Below are 25,896 nucleotides of genomic sequence, written 5' to 3'. Positions count from 1 at the left end.
AGACAACAAACTAATCACCAAAATATATAAAGAGCTCAGCAAACTTAGCACCAAAAAAGCAAATGACCCCATCCAAAAATGGGCAGAGGAAATGAACAAAACATTCACCACAGAGGAGATCCAAAAGGCTAACAAACATATGAAAAACTGCTCTAGGTCACTGATTGTCAGAGAAATGCAAATTAAGACAACACTAAGATACCACCTCACTCCTGTAAGAATGGCATACATCAAAAAGGACAGCAGCAACAAATGCTGGAGAGGATGTGGGGACAGAGGAACTCTTTTACATTGCTGGTGGGAATGTAAATTGGTACAGCCTCTGTGGAGAGCAGTCTGGAAAACTCTCAGAAGGCTAGACATGGACCTTCCATATGACCCAATAATTCCTCTCCTGGGGTTATACCCCAAGGACTCCATAACACCCAACCAAAAAGAGGTGTGTACTCCTATGTTCATAGCAGCACAATTCATAATAGCTAAAACCTGGAAGCAACCCAGGTGCCCAACAACAGATGAATGGCTGAGAAAGCTGTGGTATATATACACAATGGAATACTATGCAGCTATCAAGAACAATGAACTCACCTTCTCTGACCCAGCTTGGACAGAGCTAGAAGGAATTATGTTAAGTGGACTAAGTCAGAAAGTTAAAGATGAGTATGGGATGATCCCACTCATCAACAGAAGCTGACTTAGAAGATCTGAAAGGGAAACTAAAAGCAGGACCTGATCAAATTGTAAGTAGGGCACCAAAGTAAGAACCCAGTGGTGAGGGGTAGACATGTAGCTTCCTGGGCCAGTGGGGGGTGGGAATGGGTGGGAGGGATGGGTCACGGTCCTTTGGTGATGGGAATGGTGTTTATGTACACTCCTAGCAAAATGTAGACATATAAATCAGTAGTTAATTAATATGAGAGGGGGAAATCAATTGTATGTCTCAAAGGTTCTCAAAAGACAAACTGAATCTTTTTAATAGATAGGCTACGTGTTTGATATGCGGACTCTCTCAAAAGCCTAGACCAAGTAGATTAGAAGCTTCCAATAGCACAGCTATATACAGGATACTGGGTACTATACAGCAAACCATAACAAAGGGACTTTTCAAAGTTAACCCAATTAACAAATAATGTGATGATAATATTAACTATTGATTGTCTTTTTGAACCCTAAGACAGCAGGAACCTCACATCTTCACTATAGAGCCCCTACTTCCCCCAGTCCTGGCACCCTTGGATAGGGCTCACTTTCCCGTATGCTTCTCCCAATCCATACCAAATAATATTGCATCCGCCGATCACAACCTAACCAAAGCAACGATTGCCATCTCAACATGCTTCACCTCAGTGTGTATCCAGAGACTTCACGTGTGGAATGACAACCCTTCAGCTTCATTACTCGGGTGAGACCTTTCCTTTTATAGTACACTCTAATTTCATCTCAGGTAGTTCACTTTCTAACAAAGTCCCATAACCTAGACATACACCAGTTTCTGTGAGAGAGAGCGTATGTGCACACGTATCCATAAACTACTGCAAAATATATACCTGAAAGCAGGATTACACTAGAGTTTGCAGTGAGTACCTCCCTAACACTTCCTCTCCACTATTCCAATCTTGGGATCCATGATTGCTCAACAAATTGTTTGGCTTTGTATGTTAACTCTCTTTTCAATCACCAGGTTCCAGATGCCACCAGGATGCTGGCTAGGCTTCCCTGGATTGAAGACCCCACCAATGTGTCCTGGAGCTCAGCTTCCCCAGAGACACACCTTACTAGGGAAAGAGAGAGGCAGACTGGGAGTATGGACCGACCAGTCAACGCCCATGTTCAGCGGGGAAGCAATTACAGAAGCCAGACCCTCTACCTTCTGCAACCCTCAACGACCCTGGGTCCATGCTCCCAGAGGGCTAGAGAATGGGAAGGCTATCATGGGAGAGGGTGGGTTATGGGGATTGGGTGGTGGGAATTGTGTGGAGTTGTACCCCTCCTACCTTATGCTTTTGTTCACTAATCCTTTCTTAAATTAAAAATTTAAATAAAAAAAAAAAAAGTTACCATGCCAAAGTACACTTTTAAAAAATAATATTTAAAAAATAATAATAATGATATTTTTTATTTTTCCCCTTTTGTTTCCCTTGTTTGTTGTTGTTGTTATTGTTGTGGATATTGCTGTCGTTGTTGTTGGATAGGACAGAGAGAAATAGAGAGCAGAGGGGAAGACAGAGAGGGGGAGAGAAAGACAGACACCTGTGGACCTGCTTCACTGCCTGTGAAGCAAACCCCCCTGCAGGTGGGGAGCCGGGGGATCAAACCAGATCCTGATGCTGATCCTTGTGCTTTAACTCGCTGTGCCACCGCCGGGCTCCCCAAAGTACACTTTTAAAATACATTGCTTTTTAAGATATTTATTTCAACTTTTTTTTTGATGAGAGAGTTTCCTATGAGTGAAAGAAGACAAAGAATCATTCTATTACATGCAGTACTGGGGATCAAACCAAGAAATTCTACCATATAACTTCTATACCAGATACGGTATGTATCTGGCGATTACGAAATATTAAAGTGTTTTACTTTTTCAGTTACCACAAGACATACTATTTCCTACCCCATTTCCTAGTAGATATAGTATTCTTCAGAACAGTCTTAATCAGTCTGAAGTGCTCATATACTTACCATATTTGTCAGTGGGTGGGAACTGAAGACATTTCATTTCCTCCAAAGACAGGCCTTGAGACAATGTTCAGCACTGAAAAATTTGAAACACACAGTTTCATACAGGGGTCTTTCACTCAAATGTATTCACTCAGCATAGATCCCAGAAAATTGAAAAATGAAACACAGTTGTTTTGATGTTCTTCTTATTTATTTGTTTTACAGTGATGTGTGTGCAATTTCACTGCTCTCTGGCTGCTTATTCATTCAGGTTGATAGATAGAGCAGGAGGGAGGGAAAGACAACATAGCATCAGAGATGGTTACCCCCATGTCACAGAAATTCCATAAGGTGTTCACATTCAAACCAAGGCCACACACATGGCAAGGTACACACTACCTATTGAGCTATCTCTCTGGCCCAAATACTAAACATTTTGTTGTTGTTGTTGTTGGTGGTGGTGTGTGTGTGTGTGTGTGTGTGTGTGTGTGTGTACAAGTGATCCATTAGGGAAGGGTTCAGAATGGTTTAGTGTAAGTCAGATCTAGGTGTAAGTTTTAGCTTTCCAGATAGATTATGGTTCTTTACTGTGTGAACTGACCTCACTTTTTTTACCAGTAAAACAGAAAAGAAAAAATAAACAATTTCTATTTTGCTATTCAGCAGAAAAAACATTGTCCAATCAAAACCCTAGGTTAATATACTTGTAACTGTTATACAAGCAGAACTAATAGTAAAAATGCTACTACCTTCATAATAATGCATCTAAATAAAACACATCTTCAATGGGTACTTTTAACATTATATTGCTATTAAAATTATGCAATTTTAGGACACAGTGATAGTATTTATTGCATGGTTTCTATTTTTTAATTATATATGATCAATATAACCACATCAAATGAAATCAGTAATCTCATTAGATTGATATTAGTATACTATTATAATATGACTGCATCTTTTCTCCCATAAGAAAACTGAGACTGTGGGAGTCAGCTGTAGCGCAGCGGGTTAAGCGCAGGTGGCGCTAAGCACAAGGACCGGCATAAGGATCCTGGTTCAAGCCCTGGGCTCCCCACTTGCAGGGGTGTTGCTTCACAAGCGGTGAAACAGGTCTGCAGGTGTCTATCTTTCTCTCCCTCTCTCTGTCTTCCCCCTCCCCTCTCCATTTCTCTCTGTCCTATCCAACAACAATGACAACAATAATAACTACAACAATAAAACAACAAGGGCAACAAAAGGGAATAAATAAATAAAAATAAATATAAAAAATAATAATAATAAAAAAAGGAAACTGAGACTGAAACAACTTAGTAACTTTTTACACAATTTGGCAAATGGCTGGCCCAGATTTAAACCCAAGTCTTTTAGTTCTCCAAGCCTATGTGCAAGTTACTACTAACATGCAAATTTATGTCTGATTCTTCACTTTATTTTGCTGGGGAATTATGCAGATGCAATCTTTGCCCTCAGGCTTTGCCACTTCTGCGATATTCTCAAGTGCCTCTCCCAACCAATCCTGTCCCAACACGTCACTCCTGGCTGTTGCCCTATGAAAAGCCCTCCTACTTCCGCCCCCCACCTTGCTCCCTGGTTTTTACCTCAGGGATGGAAGGGTGGTGCGGGTAGCAGGGGACGGCCATTTTGGCTAGCTCCACGTGTCCCGAACCACTGCACTCGGACGAAACCCTGAGGGGTCCGTGTGAATAAAAGATTGTGTTCCCTCTACGCTTGGATTCTCTCTCCTCCACTACCCGCCACCACAAAGCAACAACTGGCACCCGAACAGGGACAGACCCACCCAGACACAGGTAAGTATACAGCCGCTTGACCCTCTGCGGACATAGGACAGGCTTTCTATCTCGGAGACGTTTTACTTGGGGCCACACTGTGGATTCTCTTGACCATGATCACAGTGCTTGGGAGATGTGTGGGGTCCCCTCCTGTGTCTCTGTTAAGGAGCACTGACTCTGGCCTGAGAAGCAGCCCTAGTTTAGCCGACCATGAGGCTGTCACCCAGAGGCTTCTATTTTGGCAGACATGTCTTTGGCTGCCACCACAGCTTTTGAGGTCCCTCCCTCTGCCACTTTTGCCAGAGGCAGGATGCCCTCAGGGACTCATGATACAAAATGGCAGAATCTAAAAAATTAGTTCACAGAGCCCAAAAACAAAACTTCCCTACCATTTCTTTCTCCCCTCCCTCACTCTCTCTAAATATCTTAAGCCTGCTTCTGTCTAACCTCTCTGCTTTCAGTAGTCTTAAACCATGTGAGTAAAAATGGTTCAACTAGGACAGTACAGATTCGTGTTTAAAATGGCATGTCTTTGTAAAAAAAGTTTTTCTCCTTGTATATTGAAGACCATGTTTATGTGTGTGTTTGAAGTTTGGTAAACATTAACTTTAAGGTTCGAAATGTAACTTTAAGGCTACATTCTTACCAGAAAAAGTTAAATGAAAAAGGTTTTCAACATAATTCTCATAAAGGTAAAATTAACTTGCATTTAAAATCTGAGGTAAAAATTAGTTAAAAATCAATGTATTTTAACTAAATTTGGTCTGAAAATCCTGTGCATACCTAGGGTGTAACAAAAGGTAAAAAAAGACGTTATTGATATGTAAAGCTCTCAAATACCCTCTCAATTAGAGGTAGAACCAGCCCAGGCGAACAATAGATTACACAATGGTTATGCTAATGATTCTCATGCCTGAGGCTCTAACAATGGTTCTTTGCCTTACCACATTTTATTGCACTTAAATAGGTTAAGCAGCCTTAAAATGATAGGAGAAAGACCTTCCAAGTTTATAAAGATACTCAAACAAATTATAATCATCGAGTTATCAATTATAGTAAACTTCTAACTTGTTACAAGTTTTATTTTTTTCACAAATAAGTGATTACAGCTGTCAAGCCTCCACATGAAGAAACATCTGCTCATATGGTAAGGTATTAAACTATAAAAAGTTCCTCCATATACAACTTATGTAAATTAACAACATTCACATAGTTTCCTACACTTAACTGGTGTATCTCATCTTGCCACTATAGGCCTGCCCTTGTCGGCTAACAATTTAAAAACTTTTCCTTTACAACATCACCCATGCTACAGACATCCCTTACTACCCCCAAAGAAAAATGGTTGTTGGGAAGGCCTGCCAAACACCTAGGCCCAATTAAGTAAAGAAAGAAATAAAAAAAGATACATTCAAACCTCTTCTTCTATAAAAAATTCAAATCAGATGCCCTGCTAACCACGAGAAACAGATTGTTTGTGTTTCTTTCACAGGAATCCTAGGAAAACCATTTAGACCCCTGCACACTCTGACATCGCCCACTAAACGGCATGACTACAGTGGCACACCCTCCAAAACCCAAGATGTCACCTGACATGATCTGAAAAACCTGATTCACAGACTCCAAGGATAGAACTTTCTTACTGCCTGTCTGCCCTTCTTGCTTCTTGCTTCTGCTTTGCCTGTCTCACTCTCTAGAGAAAAGCAGAATTCCAGTGGCTGACCTTCCCCATGGAGATAGACGTACAGTGTTTCATCCCCTGGCATTTCTCCCCCTAGTCGCCTACTTTAGGCTGACACTTCTATTGGACTTAGTATACCCTTTGGACACTTTACACAATTTTACAGCAGCTTCCTTCCCTTCATACTGCTGGTTTTTCAAAGACTGACCCTGAGTAGTTCATAGACTTTACAGACTGTTGCCTTGAGGACTATACAATGCCAAATAGCCCCTCCGTTTGGTGGGCCATGCCCTCCCACCTACAGGTCCTGCCCTTTGAGTCAGGCAACACCCCCTCATTATGAAGCCTTGCCCCCACCCCAGAGGCAGGGGACACCCCCAGAGACAGGGAACATCCCTTTTCACACCAAGCCTCCCCTTGGCATCACACTGGCTCTTACTGCTCCCCTGCTTGTCCTTTCCTGTTTTTTTATATGATTCAGGTTTATGTCCAAAAGGTTTATGCTCACCCCTACACTACTATTCCTCTGTCACAGATAGAGTCTTTTACAGACATTGAACCATCTTAATGAGATGACTAGATAGAAAGATAAAGATGTAGAAAAATTATGAGGAGATGGCTGAGCCTGGCAGAGGTTAACCTATGAGATGAGTCCCTCCAGGTAAGTCTCTCTCTCTAAAGAGGGGTTGAACACGGTGGGGGGGCGGGGGGTCACATGAATCTCACAAGATTGGCAGCCATGTAAGTCTTCCCTCCCCAACAAAAACATCCTACATCTTACCACCTGAGCATGGCATTCCTTAAAAACATTTAAGCCTGCTCCACTCTATATTTCCTTACTGTGTCCATTAGATATAAAGAAAAAAGGAGCAGATGCTGGGGAATTATGCAGATGCAGTCTTTGCCGTCAGGTTTTGCCACTTCCCACAATATTCTCAAGTGCCTCTCCCAGCCAATTCTGTCCAGACATGTCACTCCTGGCTGTTGCCCTATGAAAAGCCCTCCTACTTCTGCCCCCCCTTCCCAGTTTTTTACCTGGGGGACAGGAGGGTGGTGCATGTAGCGGGGACAGCCATTTTTGGCTAGCTCCATATGGCCTAAACTGCTGTGTTCTCACCCAACCCTGAGGTGCCCGTGCAAATAAAGGATTGTGTCCCCTTTGCTTGGATTTTATCTCCTCCACATCCCGCCACTGCAAAGCGATATTATTTCTTTTTTTTTTTTGCCTCTAGAGTTACCATTGGGGCTCGGTGCCTGCACTACAGATCCACTGTTCCTTGAAGCCATTTTTTCCCATTTTGTTGCCCTTGCTGTAGTTGTTATTGTTATTGTTGTGATAGCTGTTGTTGGATAGGACAGAGAGAAATGGAAAGAGAAGGGGAAGCCAGAAAGGAGGAGTGAAGACCTGCAAACCTGCTTCATCACTTATGAAGTGACCCACCTGCAGATGGGGAGCCAGGGGCTCAAACTGGGATCCTGACCTCAGTCCTTGCACTTGGTGCCATGTGTGCCAACCTGCTTCACTACGGCTCAGCCCCCAATTCTTCACTTTCCTTTTTATAAAAATTTGTATTATCTTTATTTATTTATTGGATAGATACAGCCAAAAATTGAGAGGGAAGGAGGAAATAAAGAGGGAGAGAGACAAAGAGACACCTGCAGCACTGATTCACCACTCGTGAAGCTTTCCCCCTGCAGGTGCAGACCTGGGGTGCTTGCACACTGTAATATGTGTGCTCAACTGGGTGTGCTACCACCCAACCTCAATTCTTTACTTCCTCGTCCCTTATTTTCATTTTGTCACCATTTTAGTGAATGGGATCACTTTCTGCCTCATTGATCAAAACTTGAACTTATCAAAATGATCACTCTAGCATCAATCACATGTGTAATCTTTGTCATATTCATCTTGCTACCCACAGAACAGCCCTCACTATGTCTATAGCACAAATTGTTAACCTTCCCATCCTGTCAGTTCTCTCCATCTAAATACTCAGTACCATATTATTTAGTTAGTTTAGGCAAAGTTATTGAAGATATCTTTGGTGCCATTCTTCTTTGTTCCTCTCTCAACATAATAAACAACTTTTTAGTTTACCTCTGAAGTATAACCCTAGCCCAATCAACTCTTTCCTCAGGTTCTAGGCCATATAGTCTCTTTCTTCAACTGTAATCTGATGCCTGACTGATCTCTTTGAATTTAAATTCATTCTCATGTTCACATTCCTCAAACCCTCAATGATTAGCCCTTGCCATACTCCTCTTTTGGTAGGCACTTTTTTAAAAATATTATTTTGGTCCCAAACTCTTCAAGTACAGAGATTTTGTATATTACTTCTGGAGTGATATGTGCTTCGTAATACACCCAAATCCTATTTTTTCTTTTTAAAAAATATTTTATTTGTTTATTTGTTATTGGATAGAGACAGAGAGAAATTGCAATGGGGAGGGTGAAGATAAGGAGACAGAGAAGAGAGACACCTGCAGTACTTGCTTTACCACTTGTGAAGTTCTTGCCCTGCAGGTGGGCACAGGGACTTGAAATGAAAGCGTAAGATAGCCTTTCTTTGAAATTATTTAAAGCCTAGTTGCACCTACCATCTATTAGGAGGACACCTATATCCTAGGTGTAGGAAAGAGCCAAGTTGCAAATAAAGGGAATAGAGTTGGGAAAGCAAACCCAGCACAAATCTTAGAAGTGATTAGTGGTAAAACATACCCCCCCCCCCCATGCAGTACAAAACCAGTGATTTCATAAAGCCACTGATCAGGGAGTTAGTCCCAGTACAGGAGTTGGGAAGTCAGGTTGGTCAGCCAGCTATGGAATAAGGAAGCAGTTCCGATGAAAGAAGCGTCAGGCCCAGCTGAAAAGCTAAGAGGTATGGAATCTGTCCATATCACTGACCCACATTATCTCTACCCCAGGGGAGGCCCAAAGACCACATGGCATGCAATAAAACAGTATATCACTAATTTAGCAAAGCACCCATATCATGTAATTATTCTTTTGGAATTTGTATTTTAGTTTTTTATTAGTGATTTCTTCTTCTTCTAGCATTTGCCATTAGTGATTTAATAATAATTAACAAGATTGTAGAATAAGAAGGGCACAATTTCATACAATTCCCAACACCAGAGTTCCATATTCCATCCACTCCACTGAAAGGGAAGCTTACAACGTGGTTTATAAAAAGTTAGTGATGGAGGAATTTCAGGGAATGAGAGATTGTTAATTACTTAAGAGGGACACAGAGGAATAGAGAATTAGGAAATCAGAACCCTGGGTTGGGGGAGTTTAAGCAGAAGTAGGAAGTTTATGAAGTAGAGCTGGTGGGTGTGAAAGCCAACACCACTTAGTTCACAAGTTTGGCCACAGACAGAGGGCAGCTTCATAAAAATACGCTCTGTTGGGAGTCGGTGGTAGCACAGCAGGTTAAGCGCATATGGTGCAAAGTGCAGGGACCAGCATAAGGATCCCGGTTCCAGCCCCCGCTCCCCACCTGCAGGGGAGTCACTTCACAGGCGGTGAAGCAGGTCTGCAGGTGTCTCTCTTTCTCTCTCCCTCTCTGTCTTCCCTTCCTCTCTCCATTTCTCTCTGTCCTGTCTAACAACGACAACAACAATAATAACTACAACAACAATAAAAAAAGGGCAACAAAAGGGAAAATAAAGAAAATAAAATTAAAAAACAAATACGCTCTGCTACTCAGAAAAGAAAAAGGCCCCTCCCTGGAGGTCATGGCTACATTAGGCCTTTTTCTTTTCTTTATTTTTTAAAATTTCTTTATTGAAGGATTAGTGGTTTACAGTCAGCAGTAAAATACAATAGTTTGTACATGCATGACATTTCCCAGTTTTCCACATAACAATTCAACCCCCACTAGGTCCTCCTCTGCCATTATGTTCCAGGATCTGAACCCTTCCCCCGACCCATGCAACAATTCTTATAGACTACTATATATAAGAATCTTCTGTACGTCAGTACTGCTATTTGGATCCTATGAAACTTGGGACCTCTCACATGCAGGCTTTATGCACCTACACTTACTCTGGATCAGTTTTTTTTTTTTCTTCACACAGAGAAACAAACCAGGGGCTGGGTGGTGGCACATGTTACAATGCACAAATACCTGGGCTCAAGCCTCTGGTCCCCACCTGCAGGGGGGAAACTTTGAGAATACTGAAGCAGGGCTGTAGGTGTTTGTCTTTCTCCTTCTCTATCTACCCATTTCTCTTGACTTCTGGCTATGTCTATCCGATTCACAGATAAATATAATTAAAATAAGAAATCAAACATACAAAAAAGTAAATAAATCTGTTTTTGAAAATGAGAGAGTGTGAGAGAGAAATATACCACAGAACTAGAGATTCTTTTGTGCCACAGTACCTCCCATGTGATACTGGAGGTAGAACCTGGGCTACAGCATGGCAAAGCATGGAAAAAATTTTTAAAAGAGAAGTTAGATTTTTTAAAAAATACAATTATCTGTTCACACTGATTCACTTACCTGGCTTAAACACCATCACATATTTAGCCCAAGCTATGAAGTGAAGATATATATATTTGGTAGAAAGCAATTATTAAAAAGTAGAAGAAAACATATTGCCTTTAAGTGAATCATTGTGTGATCTCAATCAACATCATTAACAAGGCACACTTAGTTTTAGTCAATAAAATGCCATTCAAGATATTTTTCAAAATAAGATTTACCCTGCTAATACATGCAACCTCTGTAGTACTCCAGCTCCTTTTAAGAAATGTGTTAGATGCAATAACAAGATATTAGGGAATAAATATTTTATCACCAAAAAGGCTATCTTGTTTCTTATGAACAAAGTCCTATCTCCAAGCTGTTTTGCTAATTTAGTTGCTGGAAGCTGTTCATGCCAGGGGACTTAACCTTCCTGCCCAAGAGATACCACATAGTCTGGCTTTGAATGCTGTTCTAGAATGACAGACAGATGGAAGCTAAGCACACCCAAGTCAAACAAAACAGAAGAAACCAGAGCATGATCAATGGAACTACTTGTATTCGACCCATGTGCATCCAGCCTTCAGCAGAAATTTCTCAGAAACCCAGAATATAAGCAACACATCAAGATCTCTGTATGCTGGAGTTGTGGTCTGTGAAAAAGCATTTCCAGTGATGCTGCTGCCCCATGAATTCAATGAAAGTAAATGTGAACTGATGGCAGGTAAGAAAAACACTCAATCTTGAGTGTTTGAAGATAACTGGTCAACCAGGCACCCCTCTTTATGTCAAAAGGATAATATATATCCTATACCATTGCCTGGGTGATTTCATATATACATCTAATGAGAAGGGGGTAGGATTTTCTTTTTTTAAAAAAGAAAATTAGTTAGTCTTCAAGCCAGCTTCTGTAAGTTGTAATGTATGTCTTATTTTAGTGGTTAAAATGTCATTCATTTTAGTATGAACATTTCATATTACTTCTGTGATATATAAACATAGTAATCTTTTGCATAGGTCCATTAGGCAATGAGAAATTTATCAAAAATATAGAGTAGAACCAAAATTCAATATTCCTTACTTCTTAAATCCTGCTTTATGGGTAGATACTTCCTAGTAGACTAATAATTAAGTGAGTTTATACCCAAATATACAATATGTAATTTGTTGTCTGTGTGTGTATGTGTGTCTCAAGCCATGGTTTGGCAATAAAAGCTAGCATGTTGCAAATAGTCACATGGCCCATGAGCTGATTTACATTTCCTAGTATTCAAAACTAAAATATGAGGCAATGTTGACGGAAATGAATACAGAGATGATAATGCTTCTGAGACATATGTCAAACAAAAATAACCAATGAAAGGCAAATCAGAATTTATGTAAAATTACAAAAGAGCTATGAAGAAAAGAAGCAGTGTACAAAGAACATGCCCAAATCTGGCTTCAGTTCTCTAAAGAAGGAATAAGGCATAATCTATAAAAGTAAACTAGTGGATGAATATATTTTTTAGGTAAAGTTCCAGGAAGGAATATTAAAACAGAATTTTTCTGTACACTTAAGAAGTTACTAGAATTACTTGATCATTAGAGGTTACTATGGATTCACTAAGAATCTACTTTTCTTGCTGATATTGGACAGTTTCTATGTATTTTATTATCATTATTATTACTACTTGCCTCAGGGTTCTCACTGGAGCTCAGTGTAGACACTACAAACCCATTTCTCCTGGTGGCCATTTTTCCCTTTATTTTTTGATTGAATAGACAGAAATTGAGAGAAGGGGAAAGAGAGGAAGAAAGAAAAATAGACACCTGCAGACCTACTTCATCAATAGTGAAGCATTCTTATTGCAGGTGGGGAGCGAGGGCTGGAACCCAGGTCTTTGAGCTAGTCCTTGCATGGGTCCTTCCGCATAGCACATGTGCGTGCACTTAACCAGGTGCATCACTTCTCATTCCCCTTCTAAGGATTCTTCTGTAAGTATGAAAAATGTAAGAAGTATGATCCATGCTGCATTGGGTTTTCATTGGGTTTTCACTGTGGAGTATGTGGAGTATCTAGAATTTATTTAGACCTCAGGTATGTGACATTCTCCATATACTTAAATTGACCCTTAGACACTTAGTATTAAAAAAAAAAAGACAGAGATTGAGTTGTTTCAGAAGGGAATTTTGCCACAGAAAGTGCTCAAGCTGTGCTTGGAAAACGTGTTGGTTCTGGGTGCTACAGAGGGATTTAAATGTTCACTTGAAGATCACTTAGTGTGCTGTCACAGGGTCCTTCATTTCTCACAGTCTATGATGCTTTTGCAGGTAGTGGTAAACTTGGTGTCTCTAAAAACTGCTTTGACATGTGGGGAATGTAGAGAGAAATTATACAGTTCTCACATAAGCAGAATATTTTATCTTCCTTATGTGAAATAGCTGACATTTGATCAGGACTCTATGCCCGATTTACACATACATGCCACAGCATACCTGCTACAAATCAAGCTAATAGTTTTACCTTTTGTCTATATACATTTCACTTGAAACAATAACTGAACCACACTATTCGCCTGAAGGAACAATCTCCTTTAGTGCTGTTTCAAAGGAAGAACCACACTGCTGTCTAAAATGAAGGAAAGGAAAATGTGGAGAAAGCATTTTCACATAAACCCATCATTAAGAACTTGAATGACAGCTTGTTGTAAGGCTGGAGCAGGGAAAACCCAGAGCTCCTTGCAAAGGTTTTTGCATAAGACACACTTATAGAATATTCATATTGTGATGCCTCAGGGGGTGGGGCTAAACTGCTGTGTCATCTCTTAATTCAGAAAGATGAATTGTTAAGCAAGATCCGAGCACAAATCAGAAAAATACTGTCTGAAGAGGCTTCTGGGAATTTTGGCACTATGTCTCCAGAGGTGGAAAGAGCAGACCGTGCCACAGTGAGTCCACGTGGTCCAATTTAGAGCATCAGAAGCAGACAGTATTGTGACTTCCAAACTGAAGCCTGCCAAATGCTTTTGGTATTGGAATAATGAATCATGGTTTTGGCTATGGGGTTTTCTGAATTCTCAGAATATTTTCTAGTGCCATAATTGCCTCTGACTAAATTATATTCCAAAGGAGATTTCAGACGGTTCTATAGCCCCAATGAAGTCATTTTTATCACAGTTTTTCAAGAGTGACTTTTGGCAGAGCTGGAAACATTGATTTGGTGAGTTACATACGTTTATACTAGTTTACATTACTTGAAAGCAAGTGTTAAATTAAAACAAAGAGTCTTAGTGGATTAACTCCTACCTTAATGACATACTAATATTTTATCTCTCACTAATATTTTACCATCTTGAAGCACCTTTTTTTTTGTGTGTGTGTATGTGTGTGTGTGGCACTGTGGTCTTGCACATGCACAATTCCACTGTTGCTGGCTGATTATTTTAAATTTTCAGGTACAGAGAGAGATGGGGGTGGGGTGGGGTATTGCTCCATGGAGCTTATTTCTTGTGCTGTTCATGGTGTTCCTGGATGGTCCTCCCACAAGATAATGTAAGGTATCTCCTGGATCCTACAGAGGATTTCATAACTACCACATGCTTCTTTTTTGGCAAAATTGGAACATTCTTACAAAATCTCAATGAGGTGTCTGGGAAGGTGGGATTTTCAGCTCAGAAAATCTGAATCACTTACTAAACTCACAGCGCTTGCAAGAGATAGAGCCAGAATGAAAGAACTTCAGACTTTATTCCTGGCTCTTTCTTTACTACGTTTAGTAGCAGGACACATCAAACAATTTGTCTATCACCCTTTGATAGCTCATTAAACTAGTCATGAGTGATAGGACTTTGGTCTTCACATAAAGACAGGCACGCACAGAACTCTTCATAGAAACATGTCCCGGTGCCATGGAACACCTGGTTGAGTGCACATGTTATGCTACGGAAGGATCTGGGATCGAGCCCCCAGTTCCCACCTGTGAGGAAAAGCTTCAAAAGTGATGAAGCAGTGCTGCAAGTGTCTCTCTACCTCTCTGCCTCTCTATTACCCCCTTCCCTCTCAATTTATGGCTGTGTCTGTCCAATAAATAAATAAAGATAATTTTAAAAAAGAAACATGTCCCTCATCATCACAGAGAATCTAGAGTCAATCATCACTACCTAGTGACAGGAAAACCATTGTTAAATAGGGTGAACACACACACACATTATGTGAGATGTCAAAACATGAGATCAACACACTAAACTTTCTAAACGAACTCTTTGTAATTCTCCCTCCAATGCTCTGGTTTTGTGTAAGATTTTCAAAGCAACACATGGAGAATTACCCTCTTAAATAAAGTTCTGGCTTTGTTAAACAAAAATCATTAAGTTGCAAGTGTGATGAAAGGATTCAGAAAAGAAAAATCTTTCCATTTAAGTAGATCCATTTAATTTTTACTCAACCAAAAATGCCCCCTCCCACCCCTAGGCTACCTCTACCCCAGAAAATTTAGCCATTTGGACTTTGTATAAGGCAAGACCATCCAAAGCCTCACAGTTTTGCAAATATGCTTTATGTTTTACTAGATCTTTTGGCCATCTGTCATAATTATGTTGCCTATGTGAGAATATTAGCACCAGGATTAATGCCATATGAACTCTTACTCTCTCAAGAGGGAATATATCCAGTTTAGGAGTCATTTCTCTCTCTCAGCAACAAATACAGGTAGCCTCTAACTAGAACTTGAGTTGTTGACATTAATCCAAGGGACAAGTAGAAAGCGGGTGGAGAAACAGCCTGGTGAGGCCCTTACTATAGATGCCTACACAAGGAAATACAAATGCCTTACCATAGGAAAGGCTACTAGAGTTATCCGGATGTTCCTTTTGGCATTTAGCTGTAAACAAATAAATCTATTTAAAACAGATCTGTCACAAGGGATAAATGCCTTTTCTACAATGTGTAGTGGCTTTTTGTGCAGCCCATCTTTCCTCTGGCCTAAAGAGAAAGATGACATTTCTATTAAAATGGGATCACCTTTAGTGTAACTTTGAAATAGTCCAGGCAGACACTTAGGAATAAGCATTTGTTAATATATCAGCTAAGTTTAACATGTTCATTTATTCATGATTTCATCTTGGCTGTTTTCAAACCATTATTTCGTCTTTGTCAATATTCCTTACATAATCTCATGAATTAAAACAAATTGATTGCTCCCATTACAGTGAATGGACAAGTGCTAAAGTATTTAATAGGGCCAGAGGTCAGAGAAAAATATCTCTTTCAGGAAAATCAAACCCATCAGCTTTCTTTCAATGGCAAATATCCTCGGGCTATAAAAAGGCTTTAAGACTTAGCAATGGGTCATGGCTCTGTTTGAGCTATTAGGCAAATATCCAATGTCTTAGCAGCCCTATTTTTAAAGGAAAAAGCAATTAGGCAAAGAATTATGAACAGGGAAAAATGCTACAAGAACTTAAAGTGTGTGTTAATTTCCCTGATGGCTTATAAATCCTTAATCTGTTCAAAAGTCACCTAACAACATCACCACTTGTTAAGTACCTACTCCTTTAAGGTATAAATGAGTCAATCATACAATCAAGAAGGTAGGCTTTGCATGCCTTGAATGCTAAAACTGAGCAATATCCTTTAGACAGAGCAAGATCTTTCCCCCCTCCACTTTCTGTAGATATATTGCCCCCCTCCCCAAAATTTGGAAAGCATTTAAAATGGATGAGATCTTGGCAGTATGGCATTTATAAAGCCCACTTTTCACTTCTCTGCATTTCCAACTCTTTCACAAAAAAAAATAGTTAAAGCTTTGCAAAGTAAAACAATTCATTGACGTTTAGGTTATAGTGAAGTCAAGAATATCATCTGGTGTTCTAAATATCTAGTCTGTGACAGTTTATCCAAGTTTAAATATAATAGGGAAGCTATAATTCATTGACTGACTGGTATGTCCTGGGGGTTCTGTTAGGTGTTTTACAAATCTTATTATGTTTATTTTTTATTTTATATGTGAGGAAACTAAAGTCCACCAGCTCTTGTTCATATGGTTAAGACTCAGCTCTAGTTAAAGACAACTATGTGATTGATCATTTTACTCATATATGGAAAATAATGACTAAAGCAAATTAACTTGCAAAAGAAAAGAAAGAAAGGAGAGAGATAGAGAGAGACACAGAGAGAGGGGGGAGGAAGGAAGGAAGGAAGAAAGGAAAGAAGGAAGGAAGGAAGGAAGGAAGGAAGGAAGGAAGGAAAGAATGAAGGAAGGAAGGGAGGAAGGGAGGGAGGGAGGAAGGAAGGAAGGAAGGAAGGAAGGAAGGAAGGAAGGAAGAAGGAAGGAAGGGCAACCATACTGTCTCTTGGACTTCCTGAAAACTATGGTGGTTTTGGTGGGAGGTAACAACGCTGGTAAAGAGTGTGGTGATTTATACTATGTGGATGTGAAAATGGTGCCCTTGACATCTTTTTTTTAAAAAAATATTTATTTTTTATTTATTTATTCCCTTTTGTTGCCCTTGTTGTTTATTGTTGTAGTTATTATTGTTGTTGTCGTTGTTGGATAGGACAGAGAGAAATGGAGAGAGGAGGGGAAGACAGAGAGGAGGAGAGAAAGAGAGACACCTGCAGACCTGCTTCACCGCCTGTGAAGCGACTCCCCTGCAGGTGGGGAGCCGGGGTTCGAACCGGGATCCTTATGCTGGTCCTTGTGCTTTGCGCCACCTGCACTTAACCCGCTGCGCTACAGTTCGACTCCCGCCCTTGACATCTTATAAATATTTTAAATAATTTTATTTGTTATTAATAGTTATGAAATTATAAAATTACAATGTATAGTTCCACACCACACCCACCACCAAAGCTCTTTAGCTGCACCCTCTCACATCCAAAAGATAACCACTATAGTTCTCACAAGTCTTACAAGTAGTTTGCTTGCTTCTGTTTTGTTTGATTTTTTTTTTTGGCAAGTTCATGTAAATCAGATCTCTAGATTCTGCATCTGAGTGAGACCATCTGGTAGTCGTCCTCCATCTCTTTACTAAATTTGCGAAGCATAATCACCTCCAGTTCTAACCACTTTGTCCCAAAGGACACAATATCATATTTACTCTCCTTTCTTCCTACCTCATGAACTCTGCATTTACCTTTTAGTTCTCTTGAAATGAATACTGTATGACAGGTATGTTTTTTATTTCAGGCCAACCCATGTAAACTGGCCTTTTAGGTCCATCAATCAGTCTTAAGTGTCCCCATAGAACTTAACACTGTCTCAGGTTTATTTTATATTTATACATCATTTAACACCTCTATAAGTAGAGTATTCTGTTTATATACTAAGACTTAATTAGGAGATCATTTTCATAGTATCTGGTGTCTCTGTTCTATAAATTCCCATAGAAGGGACAAGGGCGATAATGTTGCTTCTCATTCACCCTAGTAACCCCCAATCAAGGAGGAATGAAATTTGATGAATAAATACTGTAGCTTCCCTACTCCTCATTGGGAAAAAATGAAGCCGTTCTGTATTCTCCAAGGATATAACAGGAGACCTGGATTTAGTTGCTCATAACAATGACTTGTTCATTGTCATACTCCTTATTTACATACCTGTCAATGTGTTTCTTGAAATTACATCCCTAAAAAGCAACTGGGACTCAAATCCTTGTCTCATTTCCAGAGGAACTCAAACTAAGTGGTCTGCACCTCTGACCAGAATGTAAATAGCATGGCAGCAAGAAGTTGTCTTATCTTAGACTGTCATGAGTAGGTACAGATAAATGTGAATTAAATAAATGATTAAATAAAATAATGACTTTTTCTCTGAAAATATATTCATATTTACCTCATTAACTTCTTGATTCATTGGTCGATCTCTTTCTTTTCTCTTCCTTGTTCTATGCAATAGAGGAGACCTTTGATACATGTAACAGGGAAGTGAGCTTTCTTTTCCTCTTCTCTGTCTAGCCCATTTCATCTTCCCAATCACTACCATAGGAGTCAGCTAATGTGTCTCTGTTATGGCATTTATTATCTGTTCAGTGGCTTTCAGTGCAGTCTGACAGATATGAAAATAAAATGGAGCTCAATAGAGAATCTCTGTTCTAACCTCAACTCTTCTGAGATAGGGGTTATGGCCAGAAAAGTGTTGGCATGCATGAGACCCCTTCTGTTTCATTTGGTTTAAATCCCCCCTGCTTAACACTATTCTATTTACATAACCACTTCATTCTATTTACATAACCACTGTTAACAAGTTCCACCCTCCCTCCAGGGCATTTGTGGTTCAGTGATAGGATTCTCGCCTAATCTGCCCCCTCTTTGTCACACTCTGATTTTCACCAGTCACTTTTCTCTCCACCCTCTCTATGTCACATCCTGTTTCCACCTTACTTGGCAAGTATATATAAAGACAGCATTGTGAGTTTTATGGTACTGTACTTGAGTTTAGCTTAGCTTGTCTTAGATTGTGCTGCGTCCTGCATGAATAAAGAGATACTGCCTACAGCTCAACCATGAGTCTCTGGTCGTCTGTTACCCGCCCGTGAAGCCAGCCCATTGAAAACAACATAGCCCGGAGAAAACAACATATGGCGCCTACAACGTGGGACCAGACCTGTGCAACTCCCAGATAAGTGAAGACTTTGCCTACCTATGCACTATGGTCTTCTCTTCTACTTATGAAGAGGTTTGCCAAAGCCTCTACTGTTTCATTATGAGACAGTTACTCTGTCTCTGGAACATTTTGCTCTGGGCCAAACTTTGTTTCCCTGACCGGGAACTTTGGTTTCTTATGACCGGGATCATAGAGCTTGGGAGATGCATGGAGATTTCTCCTTGGACTTTCTGGATTCCCTTGCCCATGTTTCCTGAGGAAAAGGACTACATTTTGCTCCGGACCACAGTTTGGTTCTTTATGACCGTGATCGTAGACCTTGGGATATGCATGGGGATTTCCACTGGGACTTTCTGGACTTCTTCTCGCATGTTTCCCATGGAGAAGGACTACTCTAATTTGAAGAACATTCTCGAGTACCCTGGCAGTTCCCAAGTATGGAGACACATGGTTAGTTCTACTCTCCTGATTTGATTCTTTCTTCGATGGGAAGACGCTTTTAAAAATGGGTGCCTGAAGCAATCCAGCAGGAACAGTCAGAAACACCCTAAATGGAATTTCGAGGAGCTTTATGGACTAGGATGCCCTCCGGGGATTCTTAATCCTACATGCTGTCAAAGTCTTCACATGAAAAAGCATCTACTAAAATGAAAATTTCTGGAAATCCATTTGGACCCCTGTTCTCTGACGTCGCCCCCGGAAACCAATGATGAGACCTGGCACGACCTGAAGAAACAGATTCACAGACTCCAAAGCTCACTCTACAGAAAAGCAGAATTCTGGTGGCCGACATTCCCCATCGAGACAGACGTACAGCATTTCATCCCTTGGCATTTTCTTCTATGGTCAGCTACTTTGGACTGACACCTCCATTGGACTGACACCTCCATCGGACTTACTGGTACACGCTGCTGTGTTTCTCAAAGACTAACTTCAGCCAATTGCCTTGAGACTTTATAGACCATGTCCCCTCGCCTGCAGGCTCTTCCCCAGAGGCAGAAAACTCCCCCTCCTTATTAGGTTATGCCCACAGAGGCATGAAGTGCCCCAAGAGGCAAGAGATGCCCACAGAGGCAGGAAACGCCCTTTGAGGCAAGAGATGCCCCCAGAGGCATGAAGCATTCCCAGAGGCAAGAAATGCCATTTCGCCTGCTAGGCCTTGCCCTTTGAGGCAAGAAACGTTCCCCTTGACATCACATTGGTTATTGCTGCTCGCCTATTTTATTTTTCATGTTTTATGCCAGTTCTTTTGAAAACGCCTGTATGATATACGTTTCTGTTCACCCCACAATGGCCATTAGTTAATTGTTGGTATGCATGAGACCCCTTCTGTTTCATTTGGTTTAAATCCCCCCTGCTTAACACTATTCTATTTACATAACCACTTCATTCTATTTACATAACCACTGTTAACAAGTTCCACCCTCCCTCCAGGGCATTTGTGGTTCAGTGATAGGATTCTCGCCTAATCTGCCCCCTCTTTGTCACACTCTGATTTTCACCAGTCACTTTTCTCTCCACCCTCTCTATGTCACATCCTGTTTCCACCTTACTTGGCAAGTATGTATAAAGACAGCATTGTGAGTTTTATGGTACTGTACTTGAGTTTAGCTTAGCTTGTCTTAGATTGTGCTGCGTCCTGCATGAATAAAGAGATACTGCCTACAGCTCAACCATGAGTCCCTGGTCGTCTGTTACCCGCCCGTGAAGCCAGCCCATTGAAAACAACATAGCCCGGAGAAAACAACAAAAAGGAGTAAGGAACTACACTAGTCTCAGTTCTTCCTTACCACAGAACATATCTCATATTGCATATCCATCTGTCCCACAACTTAACCATGGATTCTTCCTAGGTTTGGGCCCAGAAGTGTGCATTTTTCTAATCCCTGGGGCTAGTCACAGCAACTGAAATTGTTTAGTTGAAGTAAATGTGATGACTTCTTGAAGTAACCTTTGTATTTTTCCACGGAACCAAATTTCTAATGTAAAGTATTTCAGAATTACACGACTCAGAAAAAGCAATCTTTTTATGTTTCTAGAGCAAAGGTAAACTTTTTTCCTATAAAGGAACACATAGTAAATACTTCAGACATTGTAGACCATCAGGTCTTTGTTGCAAATATTGAGATCTGCTGCTTTAACATAAAAGCAGGCACAAAGAACATGGAAACAAGTGAGTGTGGTTATGCTCCACAGAAACTTTACAAAAACTGTCAGAAAGTTGGAATTTGCCTGTGGGCCATAGTTTATTAACCTCTCCATTCCTCTCCTTTGAAGCAATAGATAAACCTTAAGTATTGCTCTCCTATGCTGCTTTCCACCTTTGGGCCAATTGAACATAGGATCTCCGCTCATCTTTCATTTTAATAGTCTCTCCAGGAAGAGGAATAATAAAGCCTAATATATAAAAGCTAATAGAAAAATATAAAAATAATACAGCATTTACATTATTTAGTGTTGATCATACACCAAACTTATACAAATCAGATCTATACTTAAACCTCATTACTACTCTAAGAAAAGGATATTATTCTTATTTTCATCTTATGGAGAAGGGACTTAAGGCCCAGAGAGTTCAATTAAGTTGCCTCAGGTCATATAGGATATAATTTGAATTGGAACTCAGATCCAACTGAACCTTGGCTTTTAAACCCAGCTTTTTAATAATTTCTACTTGGTAGTTCCATAAATAAAAATCATGCAGCCAATTTTATTGATGGAAGATAAAAGCAGCAACTAGATAAGAGGCTACAGAGTAGTACACATCCTTTTCCCTTTTTGAACTGTAGAGAGTCCAAAGGCCATCTCTGTTGATTTTACATCTCAGGGCTCCATTGTGTAAAGTCATATCCCTGCAAGGAATTCCATGTTTCTTTGTTCTTCATGACAGGCCAGACTGAATGAGAAGATTTTAAAACTCCCTAAACTCTTTGAACATGCAAAACAATCGATCTTCACAAACCATTTGAAACACCCTAAGGAGTTTACAAAATTACAAGCAGTTTTTTTTGTTTGTTTTAAGTGACTGGATAGCAAACCTCTGGGACCTTTTGCCTCATCCCACAGCTCCAAAGCTTTCTGCTTCTCCTTGGTGTTTTTTTTATTGTCAGATCCTGAATAATACAATGGTATTCTGTTGCTAGGGTGCCTTATTCTCAGTGAAAAGCCCTTCAGCCTGTAATGTGGGGGCTCTTCTCTTCTGTGGTGTGATGTGCTGTGATGCTTCTTTGAATCCTAGGGCAACCCAGGTTTTGACATTTCCAGCTGAGTGACCACTGCTCCTGCCTTCTGTGTTGGCAGGAACATGACTAGATTCTGTGCTGGGTGACTTTCTTTACAACATAACCTTCACGGTCATTTTTATATTGGTATTTATTAAGCCTTGATCAGTGGTACAAGAGATGCACATTCCTTTAGAACAGGAGTCATGTTTTGTCACTTATCTTTGTAGCCCTGATATAGAAGTCTCAACCCATATTGGTTTGTTAGAAAAGTCCTGTCATCATTTTTCTGACAGCCCAATATTTAAAAAAATGGATTTGACTGAACTGAGTTCCTGATGATTTTTCCAGGTTCATTCTTCAGTCCAAAATCTCCGTATAGGTTGACCAAATGGATAGGAGCACACAGTTTATGTCAGTGTCAGCTTTGTATCCTGGTACCTCTGCTTCCTCGCTGTGGCCCTTGGGTATGTAACTTCAGCTCCTGTTCCTTGCTTTCCCCGAGTGTTCGATGCAGAATACTAAATGAATTTACAATTTATCATATACAAGCTTTGTGTGGATTATGTGATACACAAGTCAAGTAGCTAATGCATTACCTAGTATATGCTGTTTTTCTTCTCTTTTTCAAGACACCTGGGTTATCAATGAGGCTTAGTGCCTGAATGATGGCTCAATTGGTCTTGGCAAAGTCCCCCCCTTTTTTCTGTGATAGTGAGATGCAGAGAGAGAAAAGAGGAGAGGAGAGGAGAGGAAAGAGAGAGAGAGAGAGATAGATAGAGAGAGAGAGAGAGAGAGAGAGAGAGAGAGAGAGAGGCCTGCAGCTCTGCTCCATCTCTTGTGAAACTTCCATCCTGCAGACAGGAGCTAGAGACAGAGACGTAATGCAGGTCACTATGCATGGCAAGCCACAGCCCCACCCCCAACCCTCATTTTTTATTTTCATCGCCATTTTCTGCCTACTATTCTTTCCTGCTGTTTGTACTGGATAAAGCCTTTCATCTTTCAGGGTTTGATTTCCTGTTACTTAAAAGGCTTTATCTATTTGTTACTTCCACTGGCCAGCCAACAGCTCCTGATAAATAAAATATGTGTTAAATAATGAAATAAAGGAAAAGAAGGCTGAGCAAACTAAATGACCACCCCTGTGGTCCTCTCTGTCATAAAGTGCATCAGGTAGAGTGGACCTTCTAAAAACTGAGCCCAATCAAGTCGCTTTTCTGCTCAGATCTTTGTAGCAGCCTGTATCTCTATCTTAGTAAATGGCCCAGGGCTTGCACCTCCATCACTGTCTGGCCTTCATTACTTCTCTACTTTGTATCCAGTAACTCCTAACTATTTGTTCCCGGCCTTCTGTCTGTTCTCTGAATTCAGTGACATTATTCCACTTCAGGGAATTTGCACTTGTTGTTTCTACCATCTGGGATTCTCTTCTCTGGAACCTGTGGTTCTGTCACATTCTGTTTACAAGTGAACACACTTGTGAGTATTTTGCTCATATGCTACCACTTAGGTGAGGCTTTTTCTGGTCATCCTGTTTAAAATTGCAAATCATGTCTGTCTTCTCTCCTTATCCCCCATCCCTGCTTTAATATACGATACCATCTACTTAAAAATACCTATTCTTATACTGCCATACCACTAGAATAAACTTCAGCCTGTAATGTGGGGGCTCTTCCATGAGGAAAGGATAACTTGGTCTGTTTGTTTTTGTTTCTGTATCTGTGGAGTCTAAGAGTATATTTGCATCGTATACTGAAGGTAAAGATTTCCCATCTCCCAGAATTGAGTAAAATGGAAAACAGTCTATGGAATTATTTTCTGAAGACAATTTTTTGGTCTTTTGCTAGTACGTGTCTCTGTACAATTTTTTAAATAGAAAGGGTTTAGCACTTCTGCACTGAGTCAGCTCCTACGTCAGCAGTAGCCACAGCCAGTGGGGCTAGGCATCAGTCTTGGTGTTTAAGCAGTTCCCTGCACAGAGGGCCTGTACCTCACAATTGAAAGTGTCAAGACTCCTCTATACCAGCCAGGTTCATTGAGTTATCCCCTCTACAGTTTTCCAGAACTAGCTGAATGAGGCAGAGACGAGTCTGTCAAAACACCCAGCAAGCTCTACTGACGCTTCTAAATAATGTCTGGTGGCAATCACCACAAAGTTACATGTTTTTAAAGACATATTCATGGAAGAGTTCACTGGACACTTTGTGGAGGCTATCACAACAATTACTAGAGCATATTTCTGACTGTCGATGGTTAGGCTATTTCTTCCCAAAATTCTATAAAAAAATTTTGTCTAGCAAAGTCAGCAACTCCACATTCAGACACACCTTCAGAATTGGGTTGGGGTTGGGTTTGGTTGATTTCTTTGTTCTTCCAGATACATAACATATAGAATAAAGTCAAACAAAAAAAATACCACACTCCTAATTATTTAATACATATCTGCACATAGCTCTAAGCTTCACAGATGTTCTCAACTTGGATAATATGTGTAAAAGCACTTTCTGAAATACAAAGTGTTAAAATAGAAGTTTCATATGATTATTTTTTTCACGTAATCTCCCCAGAAGCCATATGGGATAGGGACTGTTATCACCATATCATTGATAATTATTATTATGTGATAAAATATCATAATAACATTACTAATTATTTTTTATTTTTTATTTAAGAAAGGATTAATTTAAAAAACCATAGGGTAGGAGGGGTACAACTCCACACAATTCCCACCACTCAATCTCCATATCCCACCCCCTCCCCTGATAGCTTTCCCATTCTCCATCCCTCTGGGAGCATGGACCCAGGGTCATTGTGGGTTACAGAAGGTAGAAGGTCTGGCTTCTGTAATTGCTTCCCCGCTGAACATGGGCGTTGACTGGTTGGTCCATACTCCCAGTCTGCCTCTCTCTTTCCCTAGTAGGGTGAGGCTCTGGGGAAGCTGAGCTCCAGGACACATTGGTGGGGTCTTCAATCCAGGGAAGCCTGGCCAGCATCCTGATGGCATCTGGAACCTGGTGACTGAAAAGAGAGTTAACATACGAAGCCAAACAAATTGTTGCGCAATCATGGACCCAAAGGTTGGAATAGTGGAGAGGAAGTGTTAGGGAGGTACTCACTGCAAACTGTAGTGTACTTCTGCTTTCAGGTATATATTTTGCAGTAGTTTATAGATACGTGTGAACATATGCTCTCTCTCACAGAAACTGGTGTATATCTAGGTTTTGGGACTTTGTTAGAAAGTGAACCACCTGAGATGAAATTAGAGTATACTATGAAAGGAAAGGTCTCACCCGAGTAATGAAGCTGAAGGGTTGTCATTCCACACATGAAGTCTCTGGACACAGTCTGAAGTGAAGCATGTTGAGTGGCAATTGTTGCGTTGGTAAGGTTGTGATCGGTGGATGCAATATTATTTGATATGGATTGGGAGAGGCATATGGGAAAGTGGGCCCTATCCAAGGGTTCCAGGACTGGGGGAAGTAGGGGC

General features: G+C 40.4%; 1 protein-coding gene across 1 annotated transcript in view; it reads right to left on the bottom strand.

Annotated features, from left to right (window-relative positions):
* TNNI3K (TNNI3 interacting kinase) overlaps positions 1 to 25,896 on the bottom strand; it is a 428,191-nt gene that overhangs the window by 5,937 nt on the left and 396,358 nt on the right. Inside the window, 1 exon segment of the mRNA XM_060202368.1 lies at positions 2,677 to 2,749. Within this exon segment, the coding sequence (XP_060058351.1) occupies positions 2,677 to 2,749 (73 nt within the window).

Source organism: Erinaceus europaeus, chromosome 11 (assembly GCF_950295315.1).
Source record: "Erinaceus europaeus chromosome 11, mEriEur2.1, whole genome shotgun sequence".
NCBI lineage: Eukaryota > Metazoa > Chordata > Mammalia > Eulipotyphla > Erinaceidae > Erinaceus > Erinaceus europaeus.
The sequence above is the reverse complement of the archived record's forward strand: the minus strand, read 5'-3'. Positions and strand labels throughout refer to the sequence as shown.